Source organism: Canis lupus, chromosome 20, assembly GCF_003254725.2.
Source record: "Canis lupus dingo isolate Sandy chromosome 20, ASM325472v2, whole genome shotgun sequence".
Classification (NCBI taxonomy): domain Eukaryota; kingdom Metazoa; phylum Chordata; class Mammalia; order Carnivora; family Canidae; genus Canis; species Canis lupus.
In genome coordinates, this window is record NC_064262.1 from 37,994,100 (window position 1) to 38,015,609 (window position 21,510).

General features: G+C 56.9%; 4 protein-coding genes across 10 annotated transcripts; 2 read left to right on the forward strand and 2 right to left on the reverse strand.

Moving 5' to 3' along the window:
- Window positions 1-535: 535 nt before the first annotated feature.
- On the forward strand, window positions 536-3,119 carry RPL29 (ribosomal protein L29). 4 transcript variants are annotated; one of them, XM_049097888.1, is made up of 4 exons: window positions 536-844; window positions 1,193-1,237; window positions 1,555-1,619; window positions 2,582-3,119. In XM_049097888.1, the coding sequence occupies exons 1-4, from the start codon at window positions 551-553 to the stop codon at window positions 2,682-2,684; spliced, it is 507 nt and encodes a 168-aa protein (XP_048953845.1). In that variant the 5' UTR covers window positions 536-550; the 3' UTR covers window positions 2,685-3,119. The 4 variants fall into 4 exon arrangements, with proteins under 4 accessions (XP_048953845.1, XP_048953843.1, XP_025311843.1 ...); XM_025456058.3 differs by having other exon boundaries at window positions 722-844; window positions 2,578-3,119; XM_049097887.1 differs by having other exon boundaries at window positions 723-844; window positions 1,555-1,623.
- Window positions 3,120-5,603: 2,484 nt separating this feature from the next.
- Window positions 5,604-18,316, reverse strand: ACY1 (aminoacylase 1). Of its 4 annotated transcripts, none has more exons than XM_035702434.2 (15): window positions 17,768-17,900; window positions 9,653-9,764; window positions 8,919-8,983; window positions 8,743-8,847; window positions 8,302-8,396; window positions 7,965-8,041; window positions 7,782-7,871; window positions 7,626-7,682; window positions 7,202-7,275; window positions 7,067-7,116; window positions 6,829-6,973; window positions 6,659-6,727; window positions 6,159-6,238; window positions 5,963-6,023; window positions 5,604-5,880 (listed from the first exon to the last, which is right to left on the reverse strand). In XM_035702434.2, exons 2-15 carry the CDS (start codon window positions 9,744-9,746, stop codon window positions 5,716-5,718), a joined length of 1,227 nt encoding a protein of 408 aa, XP_035558327.1. In that variant the 5' UTR covers window positions 9,747-9,764; window positions 17,768-17,900; the 3' UTR covers window positions 5,604-5,715. The 4 variants fall into 4 exon arrangements, with proteins under 4 accessions (XP_035558327.1, XP_025311827.1, XP_048953841.1 ...); XM_025456042.3 differs by lacking the exon at window positions 17,768-17,900 and adding an exon at window positions 10,142-10,382; XM_049097884.1 differs by lacking the exon at window positions 9,653-9,764 and having other exon boundaries at window positions 17,768-18,273.
- Window positions 11,877-17,446, reverse strand: ABHD14A (abhydrolase domain containing 14A). The gene is made up of 5 exons (XM_025456050.3): window positions 16,510-17,446; window positions 14,065-14,276; window positions 13,771-13,886; window positions 12,438-12,673; window positions 11,877-12,229 (listed from the first exon to the last, which is right to left on the reverse strand). Exons 1-5 carry the CDS (start codon window positions 16,825-16,827, stop codon window positions 12,047-12,049), a joined length of 1,065 nt encoding a protein of 354 aa, XP_025311835.3. The 5' UTR covers window positions 16,828-17,446; the 3' UTR covers window positions 11,877-12,046.
- ABHD14B (abhydrolase domain containing 14B) lies at window positions 17,482-21,224 on the forward strand. The gene is made up of 4 exons (XM_025456056.3): window positions 17,482-17,629; window positions 18,565-18,800; window positions 19,557-19,798; window positions 20,180-21,224. The coding sequence occupies exons 2-4, from the start codon at window positions 18,590-18,592 to the stop codon at window positions 20,357-20,359; spliced, it is 633 nt and encodes a 210-aa protein (XP_025311841.1). The 5' UTR covers window positions 17,482-17,629; window positions 18,565-18,589; the 3' UTR covers window positions 20,360-21,224.
- Window positions 21,225-21,510: the final 286 nt, after the last annotated feature.

Sequence of the window (21,510 nt, forward strand, 5' to 3'; positions counted from 1 at the left end):
TCTAAACGGAGACATCTGGATCATTGACCTCCTCCAAACAAAGCAATGAAAGCCGGGTTCCTCCCAACGGTTGTCCCCATTTCTGTGAGCAGAACCAGCATTCACCCAGACGTTCAAGCCAAAAACCTGGGAGCCACCCTGGCCTCCTTCCTCTCCCTCATCTTCTGCATCCCAAGTGCGTGTATTTATCCGCTCTTCTCCGTGCCCGCTACCCGGGTTCGTCGCCAGGTGCCCCCACTCTCCCAGGACGCTCACAGCGTCCCCGCCTCACCGCTGCCCCCTACAGTCCATTCTCTGCCCACTGGTACCTTTATTTGTTTTTATTTTTAAAAGATTATACTGATGAATTCATGAGAGACACAGAGACACAGGCAGAGACACGGGCAGGGGGAGAAGCGGGATCCCTGCGGGGCGCCCGATGAGGGACTCGATCCCAGAACCCCGGGATCACGACCTGCGCCAAAGGCAGATGCTCAACGGCTGACCCTCCCGGGGGCCCGCCAGGTATCTTTTTAAAGAACAGCAGTCTGCCACTCCCTGCCTAGCACGCATGCCTCAAGGGCTCCCTCCGCCTTCGGGACCTTTCATGAGAACCGGGTCCCAAGAACCTGGGCCAGTCGGAACAAACGAGGGTAAAACCGGAAGAAAGCCGGGCCGGGCTCATAGCACCGCCTTCGCGTCTGCGTTGTACCCGTCCGACTTGGGAACCTTTCTTCCCGGCGCTGGGGGAAGCTTTTCCAGAAGTACCTTCCGGCCTCGACGACCCTATTTCCCGTGCTGCACGGCGGCCTTCCTCTCTCTTTTTCTCTTCCGGTCCGAGGCGCTCGGGGAGCCGCGGGCTTTGGTGAGGCTCGGCCGCGCGGTATCCGGAGCCATCCGCGGCTCCCCACGGGCGGCTAGACGCAAAGTCGGGGGGGACGGGGAGACCGGCTGCGTGGCTGTGGGGCTGAGGGCGCGGGGAGTGCTTGTGGGTTCTCTCGGGGAGTGGATGGGAGAGGGAGCGCTCGGACTTGGGGTAGAGCGCAGGCTCGTGAGGGAGGGTTGGTTTCAGCGCGCAGTTACCCGAGTCCCGGAAGCGGGGCCCGGCGTCGGGTGGTGCTGTGTGGAGGCCGCTGGAGGCCGCAGATGCGAGGCGCCCGTGATGCAGCTGCATTCTGGCGTCTGGCCTGACGTCCACTGTCTGTTCCCCCAGGTGCAGACATGGCCAAGTCCAAGAACCACACCACGCACAACCAGTGTAAGTCCCCCCGCCCCACCTCCCTCTCACTTCAGACCCTGGCAAGGATTAGGGATACTGGGGCAGGGCAAGGGGACACTGGGCCTGGGGCTGGTTTTGTTTTCCGCCACTCTTAACTTTGGGTTACAGTTTAAGAAGCCAGGGGGTCTTCCTGAGGTACCCACAGTGCTTTGCATTCCGTCATGAGGGCCATTCTGGATCTCGAGAAGACCTGCTCTGAGAAGGAATGGTTTTCCCCAGGGGGCTGGCCAGCTGTGATGTTGTGTGGTCCTAGCAGAGCACATCTCTGTTGGTCTAATTCCTCTGCTTCCCCACAGCACGAAAATGGCACAGAAACGGCATCAAGAAACCCCGGTCACAAAGATACGAATCTCTTAAGGGGGTGAGTTGAGAAAGCGGGTCCGGTGGCGCAGCCAGGGCCTCGCTCGTATCTTTTCCCGGTTGCAGCATCTTGCCTGAGCAGCAGCCGTTAATGACTGTCCCTCCTGGTACCTGGACTGCCAGAGCCTTAACACTAAACCTTTACTTGGCTTTGCCCAGCCTGAGTTGTAACTCCGTCGTCAGGTGTAACCTGCCTCCTCAGGGTGGCTTGACGGTCCCTGTTGCTTATCCAGAGCACTTCAAGGGAAGAAAGGACCTTATCTTTGTGTCCTCGGTAACTTGTGAGAGCCTTCCATTCTATCAGCTGGTGACCTCGATCTGACCCCGTGCTGGGCTTGGGGGGCAGCTGTCCTTGCTGTGCCAAGGAGTTCTAAGGATTGGCTGAGAAGGCTTGAGGCTGGAGGGTCTGAGCAAGAGGATGGGGTCCTGTCCCTCTCCTGTGGCCTTGGTCTTTTGGTCTGTGGCATGAACCATTCTATCTCTGAACCTCAGTTTCCCCATCCTGGTGTCTTCTTCAGCCTCATCTGCTGTGTGTCTATTGTACCGGGCATGGTGCTTAACCGACTTCATCCTTTAAAGAGGTGGGGATAGCCTTGGGAGGGGTTGAGAAAAGACAATCCTGCAAGCCTGGCAGAGGGGGCAACTTTCATTTGTTCTTTTCCTTCTTGCATTTGAGCGCTGTTGGGCTCTGGGCATGTAGCCCTGAAGATACAGTCTGTGTATGTTGCATTAGCAGGGTGGAGTGTTGGCTTTGGGGTTGTGGTACATGTTTCTCTGCAGGTAGTTTGTAAGGGGTGTGTATTTCAGCGTTTTAAGTTTGACTCAATGCTGTCCATGCCCCCAGGAGGCCTTGGGTGGAGCCCAGGAGTCTCCTGGGCACAGCTGTGGCGAGGGTCACCAGCGGTGATTTGGGGCCCCACATGCTGCACTTAGAGCCTGTACCTTTCCTTGCCTTCCAGGTAGACCCCAAGTTCCTGAGGAACATGCGCTTTGCCAAGAAGCACAACAAGAAGGGCCTGAAGAAGATGCAGGCCAACAATGCCAAGGCCATGGCTGCGCGTGCTGAGGCTATCAAGGCTCTTGTCAAGCCCAAGGAGGTTAAGCCCAAGATCCCAAAGGGCGGCAGCCGCAAGCTCAATCGACTTGCCTACATCGCTCACCCCAAGCTCGGGAAACGTGCTCGTGCCCGCATTGCCAAAGGTCTCAGGCTCTGCCGGCCAAAGGCCAAGGCCAAGGCTCAAACCAAGGCCCAGGCTGCAGCTGCGACCCCGGCTCCGGCTCCGGCTCCGGCTCCGGCTCCTGCTCCTGCTCCTGCTCCTGCTTCTACTCCTGCAGCGCAGGCTCCCAAAGGTGCCCAGGCCCCCACAAAGGCCCCAGTGTAGAGGCTTCTGCCTGCCAGTGTGAGGACGGAAGGACTGGTATGACCCCTGGGCTTCTGTCTGCATGGGCCCGGTGTCCTCCTGTGCTATTTGTACAAATAAACCTGCGGCAGGATCTGTCAGTTGGCCTGTGTCTATGATCCAGGGACTGGGGTGTGGGTGGGAGTTGGGAAATGGAGCCTTGGAGCAACAAGGGGACCTGGTAAAAATCATGGTGGAGGGCCTTAGGAGGCTGGGGCACATAGCCTGCTGGAATAGGCAGTCTGGTGAGGAAAGGGAAATCCCAAGTATCCTGATAACGTCTTGGAGTTTACCTCCTCTTTTTTTTTTTTTTTTTTTTATGATAGGCACATAGAGAGAGAGAGAGGCAGAGACACAGGCAGAGGGAGAAGCAGGCTCCATGCACCGGGAGCCCGACGTGGGATTCGATCCCGGGTCTCCAGGATCGCGCCCTGGGCCAAAGGCAGGCGCCAAACCGCTGCGCCACCCAGGGATCCCTGGAGTTTACCTCTATCTTTATCTCTTGGGATAAAGAGAAGGACCCTGCTGAATTTTTCAGTTTGGCCTATTGGGGTCCAGACTTAGGCTGTTGCTAGTGTACATAGCCAGCTTCCACTACTCTGGATTGTGGGGGCAGTGTGCATGATGCTGGGCAGTGCTGGCACTGCCTTACTAGCACTACTGGACTTGACCCTGCTGTGCCCCTGGGATCAGCTGCTTCATCTGCAAAGTCTTAGTCCTTAGAGCAGCCAGTGAAGCAAGTGGTATAAGTGGTCCTGGGTATTTGTGGAGGCTTCCTATAGAAGGTACCAAGTGTATCACTTCCTGGTCATGCAGTCCTCAAGACTAGTCTTTGAGTATGGTGGTCTTGTGGACCAACCCTGGGCACTTGGGAGGCTCCAAAAGGGTTGCATTTCTGGGGCACTAGGCAGCTCACTCAGTTGGTTAGGCATCAGACTGGATTTCAGGCTCTGGTCATGATCTCAGTCATGGGATCAAGCCCTGAGCTGTCCTTCTGCTTCTCCCTCTTCCTCTGCCCCTCCCCATCCCTTGCTCACACACTCAAAATCTTAAAAAAAAAAAGTTGGATTTCCTTATATGGAGACAACATATATAACCCATGATACATGGTCATTTCTTTGAAGTAGTTATTCTCTTTGTAAACTTGTTTGAAATCAGGAGCTCTGGGATTGGACCCAGGCAGCCCATGTGGGACCCCAGAAAGTTTACCCAACCAGGGCTGTGCTGCTAGCTCAGGACTGGCGTCCTGGCATGCTCTGGGTGGCCAACTGCCCATCACCAGGGGGTGTCAGGTAGGTGGGGGTCTCAAAAGGGACCAGGAGCAAGTTTTATGTCTCAAAGGTAACTTAGCTCAGCCTGAGGTTACCAGGTCAGGGGGGCTTCCAGTAAGGCCTGTGCTCTAGTCCTCAGGAAGGCATGAAGACTCCTTTCCCCTGTCAACCTGCTGTAGTCAAGGGGGAGGCCAAGCCCCACATTGGGGGCTTCAACTAGGCTTACTTATGGTCACAGCCAGCTTGCTATCAGCTGCCAGTTTCCACATGGAGCCTCCCTTGTGTAGAAAAGGAATCCCTAGTTCTGGAGTTTCAGATATTAACTCCCATTACCTACTCGCTATGTAGTCTCGGGCAAGCTCTTCTAGCAGAGCTTCTGAAGGGGCCCAGCGACCCTGCATCCAGGGGCTGCTGGGAGGGTTCAAAGCAGATGAAGCTGGCCAAAGTCCTGGCTCCCCGTCAGAACTGCATGAGCAGGGGTTATTACTATCGGGACTAAGCCTGTAGGCCATGGAACCAGGCTGTGGACCTCCCTCTGGCCACAACTAGAACTTCAAAAGCCAGCCCTCCCCACCTCTCCCCATGCTCATGGAGGTCAGGGCAGGGAGACGAGCAGGGAGACCTACAGGACTAGATCAGACGAGCTAGAGGAGCAGGTTCAGCCATCAGGGCCACAGTGATTCCAGGTACTACTGCCTGGACCCCCACCTAGCTGTGCTGACAGACCGAAGCCTCACTCACGGGCCACTCAGCACATGGGTTCCCCTGCCCGGAATGCAGGAGTTCTATGATGAACTGATGTGGTCTACCAAAGCTCCTGCCCCTCTGTGACTCCTGCTCCCAACACCAGAGCAGGGGCTGCACCCCCTTCCTGTCATCCTGAGGATCTGACAAATGCTAGCAGTCATGGCTTGCCAGCTATCTCACCACCTGCCCCACATCTGGCAGGGCCCAGCTGGCTTCCAGCTCTAGTCCTGTCTCAGGATCCTGAGTGTGTTCCCAGAAAGCCAGAAGTGTTTCCCTGAGATCTTTGCCTTGGTTTCCTCCTCAGTGAGAATGGTGTCCTCGAGCTTATAAGTCAGATAGAGGTGTAGTGACCACTGGACAGGAAATATGGCCCCTTGATGCTAGACACAGACATGGCTGGGTAGTACTGGACGAGTGTGCTGTGTCAAGGGGCACAGAGAAGCATGGGGGTGGTAGGGAGGTATCTAGAGCCAGGCTCAGTTTTCTCATCTGTGAAATGGGGATGGTAATAGCATGTCCCCAGAGAAACGAGAATCCCTGCTCCATGAACGTCCTTGCTCATAGCACTTCGGAATTGGCCCCTGTCCACACAGACTTTATTGTTGGGGTGGGGGGAGGGAAGGGTCCTTGACCCTGATCAGGAGGATGATCCCAGTCTAGAAGTTGGGAAGCCCGGCACTCAGCCATCACTGGGCAGGGCAGGCACGCTAGCCAGAGCGGGCAGCAGCCGTGTGTATATATCAACCCCACGGAGAAACACGGCCTCATGCAACCGCTCATCGTGGTCGTGCAGCAGCACAGGTGTGAGGTTCATGGGCGAGAAGCCCAGAGCTGGGACCCCTACCTGCAGGGGGCAAGGAGAAGCCATTAGGAGGAAGGCCAGCATCCAGAACCACCCCACTGCCCACCCACTGCAAGTGGCTCACCGCACGGAGATAGCGGCTATCGGTGGCAGCAGGGAAAATCTCTGGCTCCAGGGTGAGATTCCTACAGAGGGAAGAGCCTGGTGAATGAGGAGGCTGACGGGAGAGAGCAAGGGAAGGACTGGAGGGGCAGAGGCAGGTGGAAGGGAGGTAGGAGGAGAGAGGAAAGGGGAAGAGAAAGGCTGGCCAGTGTGCTCACATGTCCTTGCAGGCCCCGCTAAATGCTGCCCACCAGGGGTCTGAGTCATCAGTAGATGTCACTCGGGACTCTGTCCACTTCTGGAAGGAGAAGGATTGCAGGATCAAGACAGGGCCCGGACATCTTGCCCTATTCTTCACTGCTTCTCTCTCTGCCTCTCTCTCTCTCTTTGTGTCTCCCATGAATAAATAAATAAATAATCTTTAAAAAAATAAATAAAAGTAGTATTATATAAATGTTTAATTCAGGTCCATGCCTCTCTTCATGCTATAAAGACTATGAGACCATGAACTGGGTCTACTTTCACTCCTACGGTATCCCTAGCACTCAACAGTGGCCTCTACAACTAAGGCTTGTTGGTGAATAAAATGTCTCTCCTGCCTAAAGAAATGCCCAGACGTATGCAGGCACACCAGGCCTGCATCCCCACTGTGACACCCACTCAACAAGCCCCGTTTCCCCTGCCTCCAGAGCTCTTGACCCAGAGTCCCAGCTGATACCTGAGCAAAGTCGAAGGTGACCCCATCACCAGCTGCCTGGCACCAGCCCTGCAGCTGCTCCTCGAAAGCCTATGAGAAGGGAGATAAGCTGACCTCTCAGGCTCTCCCTGAGCCTCCAGCAGAGGATTGAGGACCCGGCTCCCTCCTCCAAACCCAGGTAGAGTTGGCACCTTCAGCTCCACATCTGGTGCCACACGGAAGTCGAAGCTGGCGCTCATAGTAGCAGGTACCACATTATAGGCCACGCCGCCCTCTAGCTTGGTCAGATTCACCGAGGTCACAGCCCCTGCCTTCAGGTGGGGGTTTGACTGCAGCCTGCAGTGGGGGGCAGGAAAACAACGATAGAGAGCCCCCCTTCTCTCTGGCACAGCCGCCCAGACCCCCAGCCTCTTCCCCAGGCTGCCTCACCTCTGCCTCTCCTTCTCCCGGAAAGTCAGGATTGAGCTCACAACCTTGTGCTAGGAGAGTGTGAGGTCAGATGTGAGAGTGGCCCCAGGACAGAGCCTTGGGAATTCCCAAACTCCCTCCCTGTGTGCCACGCACCAGCTTCTCTGCCGCCGTGTCCTCGATGAAGCGTGAGCCGTGGCCTGGGTTCCCTGTGCTCGTGATCCGCACCCCTGGGAGATGAGGGAGAAGAGGGTGTCTTCAGCAAGGGAGAGGCTGGAGAAGTGATCAGCCTTGGAGTGGGCCCGGGTCTTCCCCTCATTCCAAGCTCCTCTGGCAGGACTGTTCGCTTCAGAACAGTGTAGAGCTGACTCCCCTGCCGCCCACACCCCCCGCCACCACCCTGGGGGCTACCCTCAGAAACTCAGGAGGAAGCCCAAGTAGGAAGGGGCTGGGAGGGAGAGACTCTGGGTTCCAGGCCTCCTCAGGCTCCAACTTGCTGCAGGACTCTAGGCAGGCCCCTGCCCCTTCTGGCCTAGTGCCCCACCTCACAGAGATGCCCTCCTTCCAAGCCCATACTCACACCAGGGGCTTCGCTCACTGTAAAAGACAGTGAAGGCGTCGGTGGGGTTGGCCAGGCCTGGGGAGGGAAAGGGGATTCAGGGGGTGGACTGGTCCAGCCACCGGCAGCCTCCACATCCCCCCTACTGGCTGCTCAGGGGCCTGCCACCCTGCTCACCTTCATCCAGGGCGAAGCCGGCCTTCAGGGCCCGGAACTCAGGTCGCTGCACGAACAGCTCCATGCCTTTGTGACCCCCAACCTCCTCATCTGCGAAAGCAGCAGGGACCTGGGATGAAGGAGCTGCCTCTGCCAACACATCCTCCTGTTCCCTAAAAGCGTCCCTCCCCAAGCCACTCCTACCTGGCACAAAGGTCATATGGATGGTTCTGGGGAAATGGCGACCCTCAGCCTTCAGCCTCCTCACAGCCTCCAGGTACCTGAGGGGCAATGCCAGGGTTTAAGCCAGGCGCCAGGGGAGCCTCCGGATGCCTGCAGGTAGGCTGGAGCCTGCAGTTGGCAGGGGACCATGGGAAGGCCCTGTCCTTCAGTCTCCCTATCCATGTAAGGGTGACAATTCCTGTCCAAGAGAAGGGGTAAATTCCTCGGCCTCAAGGTTCTCAATCACACCCTAGGCCCCGGGTCATTTTGATAGGCCAGTAGGGACACTGTGGGGGACAGGAAATGGGAGGACACTCACTGGATGCTGACACACTTCATGTCCTGGGCACCCCTGGCATAGATGTAGCCTTCAGCATCCTTGAAGGCCTCAAAGGGGTCATGGCTCCAGTGTTCCTGGGGCAGAGATGAGAGGAGGGACCCAAGTCCCACATTTAGTCATTAATCTACTCTGTTCAACTGTGGTCCTGCCCTAGAAGCCAACCCTACGGCTGAGGTGACGAGTGGGATTGGTGAAAGGGACAGAAGAGGGCTGCAGAGGGCAGTTGATTGCCATTCTTCATCTCTACTCCCACCTCCTCCCCTACCCTGGGCACAGAATGGCCCACTGGACAAAATGATGTCCTATGAGGTTGGGAGTCAGTTTTGGGACCAGCTCCTTAGGCTCCCTGGGGACCAGTGGGGGGTCTGCATCATCTTTGTGTACCCCAAGGCCTGCACCGCTCCCCGCGCCCCCACACACCTTGAAGACAGGCACCACATCCGTGTGAGAGTTTAGTATGAGGGAGGAGAGTCTGGGGTTGGTGCCTGGCCACGTCAGAATGGTCACCACATAGCCAGGTGCCACCTGGAGAGGACCAGAAGGTAAGGAGGTGCCCCAGGGGCACCTCCCAACCCCATGCAGGGCCCCAGGCTCACCTCTACTTTCTGACAGCCCAGGCCCAGCTGATGGGCTCTCTCCTCAAGGAAGGCCACAGCAGCCCCTGGGGACACATAGAGTCTTGGGCCTACTTCTGCCTCTACCCACACCTCCCACCAGCCCAGGGAGAGCTGGGGGGCACATCCAGAGAGAGGAGCCGACCCTTACACAGGCCACTGCCTCCTCAGTGCAATTCCACATCCCTTGGGGACACCCGCATTTCTGTCTCCAGCGAAGATTATCTTTGGCCAGTCAGTGACCCTTTGTGGAAGGTCAGGTGGGAAGTCCAGAGTTAGAAATTGCTCTCTTCCTCAGGGATGGGCAGAGGCATGACCTTCCGCCAGTGTCTCCCAGCTGGTAAGTACAGGGCGAGGGTCTGGACCCATGTCCATAATTCCCAGCCACCAAGCTTGATTCCCCAAGGGCTGTGGTCTCTGTCCTGCCACCGTTGCTTCTGGAGCCTCTTCCCTTGTGGCTGTCCCATCTCCCTCCCCCACCTCAGACCCCGGCAGTGAGGTGAAGTTGTTTCTTCCCTAGCGCCAGGAGTAACTTTTGGTACAACAGCCCGGAGGGGCTGCTGAGCAGTCTGCAGACCTGGGGACCCGCTAGAGGCGTGGAGACGCCACTTGGGGCAGCAGAGTGGGGCTCAGCGGGGTGACAAGTGGTGGGCGTCGGTGTAGAGCAGGCCCCGCCCCGGATCCCACCGCAGGCCCCGAAACCACCGCGTTCTCACCGTAGTCGGGCTCCGGCTGGACGGTGCGGATCCGCAGGTACCGGCGGAAGAGCGTCACGGACGGGTGCTCGCCCTCGAGACCCTCGCTGGCCATGGCGCCGCGCTTGGTGAGCTAGGGGCAAGTCGAGTGGCTACCTACCCCTCCCAGCCGCTGGGGCCCAGGGGACCCCTAGATCTGCACCCAGCCCTTCCCCGGGGCGGTTCCCCGCACGTGAGAGCCCCCCTTCTGTTTCAGGAGCTGTGCCGGTCGCTTTCAACACATTCCCGTATTGAATGCACCAAAGAGCTCCAGGAAGTTCGTGCCTCTGAATGCCCACTTTACAGGGTGGAAAGCTGAGGCTGAGAGGTTCAGAGACGGCCACAGAGTAGCCGAGGCCAGGTCTGAATCCAGACGTGGACTTTCCCTGCCCTCCTCAAAACACTTCTCCCAATGGCCCAGATCTTATGCCACGTAACCCCTGACCCCCCTGCCCTTCTCTGGGGTCCCACCTCGCTCTTCGCTGGTCTCTGGCCCGCGCTCGCCTCTCAGCGCCTGCCCCGGACTGTGGCCAGGGCTCAGGGTCCTGCGAGGTCGAGGGCTCAGAATCGCCCCGGTCCGCCCACCACGTGGCTGCACCGGATCGCGGGGCGGGGCCGAAGACTGAGCGTAAGGGCCGCCCAAGTCTCTGTGGCAGAGTCGGCGACCGCGTCTCAGCCCGCCCCTGGCTCCAGCCTCGTCTCGGATTACGCGATCCCTCTCGGGGACAGCCGCCGCCGCCGCCGCCACCTGCTCCGCCCCGCGGGCCCCGCCCCGCCCCGCCCGCCCCGCCCCGCCGGCCTAGGCCGCGAGCTCCGGGTGGTCCCGCCCCCGGAGGGCTCTATCTCTGCAGCCTCCAGACTGAGCAGGAAGGGAGGAGGGCAGACCTAGACACAGGGCAGACCTGTGCCCCCGCAGGCGCCCCTCCCCCCTGGGGTACAGCGCTACAAAGTCCTGCCAGAGCTGGCCCCTCCCTGCAACCCCAGCCCCTCCCTCTAGTCTCTGACTTTTCCCCTTTCCTTGTCTCAGCATCTCAGGGAGATCCTCCCTAACTGCCTCACCCCCTGGCTGGAGAGGTTATTGGTCAATATCTGTCCCCTCAGACTGTAAGTTCCAGGAGGCTGGTCCATGTACCCGCAGGAATCTGTCACTAGCAGGGCACAGAGCAGACGCTGGACAATGTGCCACTAGTGAAGGATAAATGGACAGAGGGGCACATGTGTGACTGCATGTGAGATGGCGCGAATGTGCCTCTGTGTGAGCTAATTCAACAATGTGCATGACTGTGAGTGTGACAATACGAGTGTGAGATGCTGGTTGGGTGTGACAGAGAATGTCATGGTGACAGGATGTAACCGTGAGGCTGTATGATTGTGTGAGAGGTGGAGAAACAGCACAAAAGCATACATGTGGCATATTCTTGGCTGACCCTGTGCCAGGCTCCCTGGCTCTACTACAGCCACCGGACAGGAAGGATAAAGAGGCACAGGTGTCGCACTGGCCACCCACAGGCTGCTCACAGTTGTAGCTGCCCACTTGTGTGCCTGGTTGCCCTTTGTATTCTGGGCCAGTTCTGCCCCCTGCTACAGGGACTAAGTCTGCTTATGGATGACAGAGTTGAAAACTTCAACCTCTGTACCCAGAGGAGGCAGGCTGGGAGGGCAGGGTGGGGGATCCATCCCAACCCTCCTGGTGTTTAAGTCTAATCTGCTTGCTGACCCACACATACCTAGGGGGCAATCAGGCTTGGTAATTCACCAGCAATGCTATGTTCACTGTTAAACCACATTCCTCACTTCCATCCCTGCACATCCTGCTCCCTTTGGCCATAGGTCCTGCGTTCCTGATTCACTCGCTCAATTGCCAGACCATGAATTTCCCACCAATCCCAGTGGTCACACAGCAGTAGTAACACTTGCTTGCCCTGACCCCCTCCAGCCCTGTGTGGCCAAATGCTCCATTTAAGCAGACTGAGTCAAACCTAAAACCAAATTTTGAGCCAGGTATTACCATCATGCTCATTTTACAGGTGAGGAAATGAAGTCAAGAGTGGTGAGGGCAGCCAGCTAGGAAGTAGCCCATGTTCTTAGCCTTCCCAGGCTGCAGAAGCCTCCTTCCAGCTCCCAGCCCCAAAGCAGCCCCAGGCTTGCCTCTCACTCCCACCCTACCTGCTGTAATGCCAGGAAATAGGACCTGTCACTCACCAAGCATGACAAAAATGTGTTTTTTTATTGTGTCTGTGAGATGAAATGAGAGGTCCTGGCTGGCCATTGCCCCCTGGCTTCTACTCTCCAATCCCAGGGGCTGCCTCCCTGGTGGAGCACTGGTCCAGATTCTCCAAGCTCAGGCCAGGTCTGGGGCCTAGTCAGTGGGTGAACTCAAGGCAGGTGGTCAAGGAAGGCAAGAAGGACAAGGTGGAAGTCTTGAGGCTTGTGGAGGTAGCAGGCATGGCCTGCATCACGAAGCTTCACCACAGAGTGGTTGGGCAGGTGCCGGAGCTGCCGCAGTGACTCCCGAGCCAGGATACGGTCCAGCTCCCCATACAAGATGAGAGTTGGGGTCTGCAGGGCAAGGTAAGGGGCTGTGATCTGGGGAGCTTGATGGGGACTGACCCTCTAGCCACCTCCTTAGGAAATCTTTCCCAAACACCCCATCTCTTTCTATCCATATGAGGCCATGCCTCCTCCAAGTGAGACATGAGTCCTTTCCCGCCCCGTGACTTGAGACAGGAATAGGAAGCTGGACCTTTGGAAACCCTCCTTCCAGTACCTTCACAGCCCAGAATTGTTCCTGGGTGTAGTTCTGGGTGGAGGCGGGTGCGATGGGCACAAATCCACGCAGCTGGTGGTGGCCTTGGATCAAGAAGGGCAGGGCGTAACGGCCACTCAGAGAGGGGCTCACCAGAACGGCATTGTGCACCTCCAGGTCTCGCAGCACCCGCTCCAGCAGCTCTGCTCGCCCTGCCTCTGTGTTTGCCTCCTTGGAAGGTGCAGAGTTCCCAAAACCTGGGAACAGCAGGAGGCAGTAGCTGAGGGAGGTTGGAAAGGAACTAGGACTTCCTGCCCACCGCAATGGGGGAAAAGCAGAGGCACACGGCAGTGCTACTCCCAACTTCCCAGAAGCCATTTTTTGTAATGTGATAGGTCTGCTAGAAAAGCATCTTTCATCCATTATATTGGCAAAACTAAGAAGATTGACAATGTGCAGTGCTGGGAAAGATGTGGGGAAATGGGCACTTTCGTACATGACTGATGGGAGGCACAAATCCATATAGCAGTTTTGGAGGGTAAGGTAATATTTGTCAAAAATTTTTAAATGTGTGTCATTTGACCCATCAATTATCCTTGGTAGCTACCCTACAGAAATTATTGCCTACATGCTCAAAGAAACATGTCCAAAGTTGCTTCAGTTTCAAGCATTTCCACTGATGCTGAAAACTCTAAATCAGCCTATATATCTACCTATAGAGAAATGGCAGATAAAACCTGTCCATCCTTCCAATGGCACCCAGTACAGACACGGAGGTTCATAGTGACTGGCCTGCTCTATGAGATGTAATTTAAGGGGAGAAAACCAAGCTGCAGATAGATTTGCTAAGCAGACAGGACACTAGTCATGTTTCTAACCTCACCACACAATCTTGGGTATTGTCTTTCTACATATGGAAATGCCTGAAGGGGATTGGGCAACACTTAGGAGAGAAATGTGGCATGGGCCTCCAAGGGCCTCACTTTTGTTCGATTTTTAAAGACAAGAATGATAACATAAATCAATTGCATGGCTAAAAGACCAAAAAGCTACTTAGTTTGTCATAATAAGTACACGGAGATCTCTCCATGCAAGCACTTGTGAAGTGAATCATGTTTCTACTAGCTCTGTGGCATGCAACACTCCACATTCTAGTTTTCAAGGTAGAAAATAAAGACACAGACCTTTTAGTATAACCATCTTGTGTTGTGACCTGCCCCAGACATTGGGGTCCAAATGCACCCACCCCACCATACCTTAAGGCTTTTCTACCCCTCCAATTCCTCCCTCTGGGAAACTGTCCCTTGTACCTGCTAGATATTGCCTCCCTAAACCCCGGAGTGGGGGCTCTCACCTGGGAGGTCAAGGGCCACGGCCCGGTAGCCCCTCTGCGCCAGCAGCTGCAGTGTGCCCAGCTGCTCCCATGTGTGGGAGTTAAAGGCCTTTCCATGGAGGAGCACCACTTCCACCCTGTGGGCACACAGGGGAGTGTGTGTCCTGAGGGTCTCAGAGTGGCCCACCATTCGTTCTTTCTAGGCTTGTCCCACCACCACCCCAGGCCCTGAGAGCCCTGAATTGAGCTGGGGTCCCATGCAGGGACTTCCCTGTGGACCTAGTTTGTCCTTTACACCCTGGGATCAGCACCCACCTGCGTGCCCGGTGGAGCGGGAGCACCTCGCGGTAAAAGATGGGGGAGTTGCCAGGGGTGAGACCAGCCAGGATTGTGACATTGGGGCCTCCCCAGAGCCAGGAGGTCTGCTCAGGGGGGCCTGGCAGCCCCACATACAGGAGCAGCATGAGCAGCAGGCCCAGGCCCAGCAGGGCTACCTGGAACCGGCTCATGGAGGTCTGTACCACAGTCTGGAGGAGAGGAGAGGAAGAAGATGCTGGGGCTGTGGCCCCATCAGGTCCCCTGGACCCCATCCCCAAATCCCACCCAGAAGCCCCCAGCAGAGGAAGAGCTTAGCCCTTGCCCTTTCATCCTGCTCTGGGCAGGGGTCTGAAGGTTCATATCCAACTTCTCCACATGCTGGGGCAAGGGCTCCGATACCCTACAGCCTGAGAAGGAGCATCTGAGATGTCCCTGGATACACAGCATGCTCCATGACCACCATCCTCATTGTGCCAGCTAAAACCACTTCCGTTCATCAAGTGCTTATGACAGCCAGATTCTGTGCTTGGCCCTTCACATACCAGGGCTCACGAATCCAGGCAAGAACACCGGGGAGCAGATATAATTAGAGTTCTCTTGCAAATGAGGAAACAAAGGCTCAGAGATGTAAATTCTCTTGCTCAAAATGCAGAGTAGCAAGTGGCAGAACTGGGATCCAAACCCAGGGCTGGGCTGCTAACGACCAGGCTACACTCAGTTTGCCAAGGAAGAGATCACAGGGCCGAAAGGTGAGGGATGAACTGGAGCCTTGCTGGTGAGGATAGAGTACTGAGAGTCATCACAAGTGAAAGGCTACGTATAAGGCCCCATCCCACTGACAGCAAGCCCCATCCCACTGATGAAAATATTTAATGCTCTACTTCAGCTGATATTAAGTGGGAGGAGGGCTCATGGAGAATACCTGGGATGGAGAAATGCTGAGGCATAAGGGGACTACAGCCAGGGAGGAGCATGGTACACCTAGAAATGGAGGTTAGAGAGATGAATGCTCCCTCCCAACCCTACCCCAGTTTCATGACCTGCTTCACAGACTCCTGCAGTCTGGGTCCTTTGACTATCCAGAGGACAGACATCAGGACCCAGGACCCAGACAGAACGGCTAGCCCTGGCTTTGAGGCTCTGCTTTGCCACTTCCTGGCTGTGTGTCTTTAGTTTGTCAGTAAAATGAGAGGAAGAATAATCCTGCATCAGCCCTCTCCAGTTTCCCATATTTCAGTAATATAGTGGACTTGACCCAGGGCTGTCCTGTCATCATTTCTTGGGCCTAGGATGAGTACACCTGCCTTATTCCCAGTTTCCAGTAAACACATCTTTATTGAGTGCCAAATGGGTGCTGGCCCAGCTAGAAACCAATATGGTGCCACCCTCCTTTCCTGGGAGCTTTGGGGATGTTTCTCAAGCCCTCACCCCTAGGCTCCCAGTCCCGTGGGGGAGGGGGCAGTGGCAGCCCCTCTGGTGCTGATGGAGAGCCAGGAGCTGAGGGGAGGAACAGGCCACTCTTTTCTTCCTTTTGACCAGGAACAGCAAACTCCCACTCCACTTGAGCCTAGGTTCCCACTAGTGGGAGAATTGGAGCAGACCTCTTCTTGTGGGAAGCCTGCTGTAAGGGAGAGGCGGGACCTTGACTGTTGCCTTAGCAACCTAGGCAGATCATGGTAGTGGGCAGCTAGCCGGCAACCCAGCATATGCTACAGATATGGATGGCTTCAGATACCAGATGTGGTATAAGCTGTACCCAACTTAGGTCCTTAGCATACATGTATACAATGACACACAGGTGTACACACATGCACACAAACATCCAGTCTTGCTCCCACAATGCTTTTCTTTTGCACAAGCTATTCCTGGCATGGCACATACAGGCAGCCCTGCTTGGCCCATGAGCAATCGATCCCTTGAAATACATACCCTCAAAATCAGGCACATGGTCAGCCATTGGGAAGGCAGATGGACAGACAGACACACATGCTTTCAAAATCATGCACACCCTCAAATTCATCATAGTCATATACACCATCCTAAAACTACACATGCATACAAGAAACACACATGTGCAAGCAAACAGACGCTCATAGCCTCAGAAATACACAGGTAGATACACACCCTCAAAATCACATGTACACAGAAATGCACACAGCAGACATACACAGACGCAAGCATACAGACAGACCGACACCCCCCCCCCAAAGGTTGGCACGTAGAAACAGACACCACATGGACACACACGCACATTCAGACCCCCGAGAACGCACTCAGACAAACGCCAGCGCTCACACACGACACACGGACACAGGCACACTCCCTGCCCCAGCGCCTGCCACTCCCGCAGGACTCTGCCCCAGGGCTCCCGGGGGCAGGGGGCGGAGCCAGGATGGTCCGCTCCCGGGCACCCCGCTGTCTTCACTCCCCGGGGACACTCACCGGGCCGACCGGGATGACCGGGCCGGACACCCCAGGGCGAGCCCCGCCCACGCGGAACCAGCAGCCAAACAACGCCGCGACCATTGCGCCGCCTCCTCGGCTCTGCAGGCTGCTGTGCGGACCAGGCGGTGGAGAGCGCGGCCAGAGAGGCGCGCTTGCGCAGTGCGCAGTCGCAGGCCCCGCGCCTCCTAACCCCACCGAGGGGGGACTCCAGGCGGCGCCCGAAAGCAAGTAGGCCAGGCCCACTGTCCAGACTTCCCGGATTGTTCTCAGCCCCAGGGCCAGGGGAGAGCCACCGGCTTCTTCCCAGCAGACCATCACTACCGTGGGTCAGTCCCTCGTCTATACAGCGGAGTTATGGATAAGGACCCTCGGTCAAGCCTTAGCACTGTGTCTGGAGAGGAGGCCTCGCTGTTTAATGTCAGATGTCATTGTTACTTGGCAGCTCCAGGTCTCAGCCCAACCCCGACAAATACACAGGCGCTCGTAGTGTCACAGGCTAGGGTGGCCTGCGCCTCCTTCACTGCTCTTTATGGCACCTATCCTGGTGGCGGCCAGGGCGGGTACCGGGAGGCAGCGCGGGGCACATAGGACTGCGTTATGGACCCCGTGCCAAAGAGGCAACATCACACCCGTCCTACAGGCCGGGAAATAGGCTCGGAGACGCCGTGAAAACGATCGAGGCCACCTGGCTGGACCTTGAGTGCACTCAAAGCTGTCGGGCTTCCTGCTGCCAGCGCACGGCTCAGGGCCTGGGCAGTCAAGGCCAGGGATGAGCAGGGTGGGGAGGACGAGGACGGAGCAGCAGGGATGAGACCCCAAGAACCCTTCTCCTCCAGCCGCCTCATGTGCCTCCGGGGCACGCTGCTGGCGGCCAAACGCAAGGCGGGTGCTTGGAGCACCTGGCGCCCAAGGGCTCGGGGACAACGAGGCCGCTGGGACGAGAAAGATCTAGCGGCACCGACCGGCCCTGCCACGGCTTGTGGCCGCAAGAGGGCGCCGCGCGGCACGGCCCGGTCCCCGCCCTCCGCCGGGCCGCTGCCCCGCTCCCTGCCCCGGGCCCCAGTCGCCGCCAGAACTCGCCTGCCTCTAATCCGCGCGAGCCTACGCAGCTCCCCAGGTACCAGCCCTGCGCCCCGACCCCCTCTTCTCCTGTCCAGTGAGAGCCCACCCCCATCTGCCCCCAGTTCTTCCCGTTCCGATCTCGGCTCCCGGGTCCCCTCTCGGGCCTGCCCCACCGTTTCCGCGTGCGCCTTACCGGGCCCAGCGAGCCAGGACCGAAGTCCGCGGAGCGCACCGAGCGAGCCGCCGCGGCGCGGATGGCCGGTGGCCGAGCTCCTGACCTCGGCGTCAGAGCGCTGGGCCCGGCGGGCGGCGCGCCGGACTCCCCGCATTCCTCGCGGGCCGGAACTCCAAAGACTTCCCCAGCTCTGCGTTCCGGCTTCCGCCTCCGGAAAATGGGTTTTTAACTCCAACCGCGACCGGCTCCGGCCTGTGGTGCCAACCTACAAACTGTGAACAGTGCCTGGGAGAGGAAGAGGTGGAAGCAAAACATCTACTTGCTGTTGATTGAGCACTTACTATGCTCACTGTGCGCTAGGAGCGGCGTCCAGCGTTTTCCGGGCTTGAGCTCGTTTAATTTAATCTCACCGACCGCCTCTAAGCTGAGTGCTATTGTATTATCCCCATTTGTAGAAAAGGATAATAACAATGAGGACAATAATCGTAAGGGGAGCTCTTGGTATTGAGTTCCAAGGGTAGGCACCCTCATTTATCAATTCTTTTTTTTTTTTTTTTCCAACTCTTTAATTCTTGAGGTAGGCTTTATTGCCCCTTATTCCAGAAGAGGAAACTGAAGCTCAATGCCACACAGTTGACTGGCAGAGGCATAAATAACACCCCTGTCTTCCCCACCCCACAGCATGTGGAGAGTTCTGGTAGCCCCCTGTAGGCCTCCTTGCTGCTCCCATAGGGACCCCTGCCCCTTCTGTTGCTCTCTTTGCTCCATGAGCAGGGTGTTCTGTGGCTCCTCATCAGTCTGGCCTTGAACCACAGGTGCTTCACCAGGACAGCGGCAGGGATGGCGGGTGTGGAGCAGCAGGAGGGCACCATCCAGGTACAGGGCCAGAGCCTCTTCTTCCGAGAGGGTCGCCCAGGCGGCGGGCAGGCTGCCAGCTTCTCAGTTCTGCTGTTGCATGGCATCCGCTTCTCCTCCGAGACCTGGCAGAAACTGGGCACGCTGCACAAGCTGGCTCAGGCTGGCTACCGGGCTGTGGCCATTGACCTGCCAGGTACTTCCGGGGCAGGTTTCTGGACAGGGGTTGTGGGGGCCTCACTGGGGAAACTGTGCACCAGGACACTGGAAGGACCTAGCCAGGCTAGGCCCTGAGCTTGACAGGGTGCAGTGTACTTAGCCAGCCAGGGCCTTCCAGTTTTCTCTGGTCTCCATTGGGATGTGGTCTGGACACTCTCCAGCTGCTTCTAACCAGGTTGCCCAGGGCAGTGTCTCAGGGTCTCTGAGCCTGTTTCCTCATCTGTAATGGGAGATACAGATTTTGGATGGGTGGCTCTAGTGAGAATGGACTGAGATTACGTGAATATGTGACCAATACCCAACACCTAATAATCAGTACTCAGCCAATTGGAATTAAAATCTTTTGACAGAGCCATAAGTATAGGCTCTGTTGGAAGCCCTAAGGAGTGAGACTGAGTCTCCTGACACATTTAGGGGTGAGGAGACTTTCCTAAGGTCACATAGACAGTTGGGTGGAAAACTGAAACCTGGCCCCAGCTGTGTTGGACTTCAGAGCCTGATCCTTTCCAGGACACTCTACTGCTGGGAGAGATGGGCATAGACAAGGGAAATGCCTCGTGCTTGCCACAGATATGACAGATCTAGGCTGCCGTAGCAATAAACTTGGGCACACTGTGTGCTGCAGGAACCTGGCACAGAGAGATTGACTTAGGAGGGTTTCCTGAAGGAAGGGACTGTCTCTTCCATTTTCCTACTCAATGCCCTTATCTTTCTCACACCTGAATCCCTGCAGGTCTGGGGCGCTCCAAGGAAGCAGTGGCCCCTGCCCCTATCGGGGAATTGGTCCCCAGCAGCTTCCTGGCAGCTGTGGTGGATGCCCTGGACCTGGGCTCTCCAGTTGTGATCAGCCCATCGTTGAGTGGCATGTACTCCCTGCCCTTCCTCACGGCCCCTGGCTCCCAGCTCCGGGGCTATGTGCCAGTGGCCCCCATCTGCACTGACAAAATCAATGCTGCGGATTATGCCAGTGTGAAGGTATCCCTGTGTGGGAGGCTGAGATGCCCCTACCACGAGCAAGAAAGGGTCCATCCGGGGGGCCTCTTGTCACTTGGGGCAGGGTAACCAAGGTGTAGCTTCTGGGGGGAGCTAAACTACCAAACTCTGCCCTTTATCTTTATTTAGCAGATTACTGTGCCTTGGCCTGTGCTAAACTGTGTACTGGGGCAGCAAAAATTCATGCCTCTGTCCCCCAGGAGCTGGGGCCTCTCCTACTCCCCACTGGACCAGCTTGTCTCTCCCTCTCATTTGGGGTGACCCCAGGAAGAGACTGAAGTGGTGGTGGGCCTACAGCTGACCTCTAGGAGGCTGGGCTGGTGTGGCCGATCCCTGCTTACTGTTTCCCTTTCCTTTCTCTAGACCTCAACTCTTATAGTATATGGAGACCAAGACCCCATGGGTCTGACCAGCTTTGAACACCTGAAGCAGCTGCCCAACCACCGGGTGTTGGTCATGGAGGGGGCAGGGCACCCCTGTTACCTTGACAAACCTGAGGAGTGGCACACGGGGCTGCTGGATTTCCTGCAGGGGCTAGCATGAGACCCAGCCCTGCTGTCGCGCTGTGGGGGGTGGCTGCTGGCCTGCCTTGGACTCTCTCTGTTGCCTCCCTCCTCCATGGGTTCCTATTCATCATATACACACAACAGGTGTGTCTCTGTCTATCTGGATTCTTGTCTCTAGGGTCTGCCTTTTCCTCTTTCTCTTGCAGTGACAGACTAAGGAGGTGAAATCAAGAGGAAAAACCTCAGGAATCAAGAGACGTAATCTGGTGGAGGGTAATCTGTTAGATGGACTTCTCCTATAGGCTTTCCTGTTCACTCACACCCCTTCCTCTGCCCTGTGCAGCCTCCCCATCCTGCCTCTAACCTCTTCCTTCCGTTGCCCTACAGGGCATTCACATCTCCTACTCTTGCCTCTTAGACCACAGATACTTCCATGCCCACATCCATGCTTATGCATTTAGAGCCATCCATGTTCCCAAATATGACCCTTCACTTGGGAGCAACCACCTACGGACAGGCAACTTGACAGACATGCACAGTCACCAGCAGGTTTGCAGTGCGTGCACTCACACACATGCATTCTTGTGGTTCATTTGCATGGGCACATGCACCCTCCCAACCATGCAGAACCCTACCGTCCAGGAAGGTGGGGACCCTATGGGAGCCAGCCCTAAACTCCATTCACAGGTTGCAGCTGGCCCCAGACTAGAATTGTCTCCCAGAAGGTGAGGGCCATCCCTTGGAACCTCTGATCTCCTTGCTTTTCCCCCTCTTTCCGGGTGCTCCCTGGGTTATTAGGCCTGGATCTGCTCAGCCAAGCTTGTTTCCTGCTCTGAGGTTTGGGGGCTGGGGAAACGGAGAGCGGAGAGTGGAGGTCGGTGAAATAAAGTGATGCAATTAGACCCCGCAGGCTCTTGCTGTCTCCGGAGCGCCGCCCCTCCCCCGCCCCTGGGGACCGCCACTGTGGGCCCCTCCCCCACTCTGGCGGGACCAGATGGTCCCCCTGCCCTTTGTCCACCCGGCCAGATGGAGGGGAAGGGAGATTGGATTCCCCTCCCCACCCACACACACCCAGGTGCCAAGAGACTCAGCTGTGGGGGGAGGTGGAGGTCAGTGGGACCAGGCTGAGCCGATTATGGAGAAGAGGGGGAGATAGGTCTGCCCCCCAGGAGGTGCGGTGGGGGAAGA

Coding starts and splice junctions, on each gene's coding strand:
- ABHD14A (XM_025456050.3), bottom strand. CDS start 16,827: ATGGTCTGCTGGGAAGAAGCCGGTGGCTCTCCCCTGGCCCTGGGGCTG. Junction 14,277..16,509: donor CGGTCATCCCGGTCGGCCCG/GTGAGTGTCCCC, acceptor CCTCTCCTCCAG/ACTGTGGTACAGACCTCCAT. Junction 13,887..14,064: donor CCGCTCCACCGGGCACGCAG/GTGGGTGCTGAT, acceptor GTGTGCCCACAG/GGTGGAAGTGGTGCTCCTCC.
- ABHD14B (XM_025456056.3), top strand. CDS start 18,590: ATGGCGGGTGTGGAGCAGCAGGAGGGCACCATCCAGGTACAGGGCCAG. Junction 18,801..19,556: donor TGTGGCCATTGACCTGCCAG/GTACTTCCGGGG, acceptor GAATCCCTGCAG/GTCTGGGGCGCTCCAAGGAA. Junction 19,799..20,179: donor CGGATTATGCCAGTGTGAAG/GTATCCCTGTGT, acceptor TCCTTTCTCTAG/ACCTCAACTCTTATAGTATA.
- RPL29 (XM_049097886.1), top strand. CDS start 551: ATGCCTCAAGGGCTCCCTCCGCCTTCGGGACCTTTCATGAGAACCGGG. Junction 1,238..1,554: donor CCACACCACGCACAACCAGT/GTAAGTCCCCCC, acceptor GCTTCCCCACAG/CACGAAAATGGCACAGAAAC. Junction 1,620..2,581: donor GATACGAATCTCTTAAGGGG/GTGAGTTGAGAA, acceptor CCTTCCAGGTAG/ACCCCAAGTTCCTGAGGAAC.
- ACY1 (XM_049097884.1), bottom strand. CDS start 17,903: ATGCGGGGAGTCCGGCGCGCCGCCCGCCGGGCCCAGCGCTCTGACGCC. Junction 8,042..8,301: donor ATGAAGTGTGTCAGCATCCA/GTGAGTGTCCTC, acceptor ATTGCCCCTCAG/GTACCTGGAGGCTGTGAGGA. Junction 6,974..7,066: donor CGGGAGAAGGAGAGGCAGAG/GTGAGGCAGCCT, acceptor CCCCCACTGCAG/GCTGCAGTCAAACCCCCACC.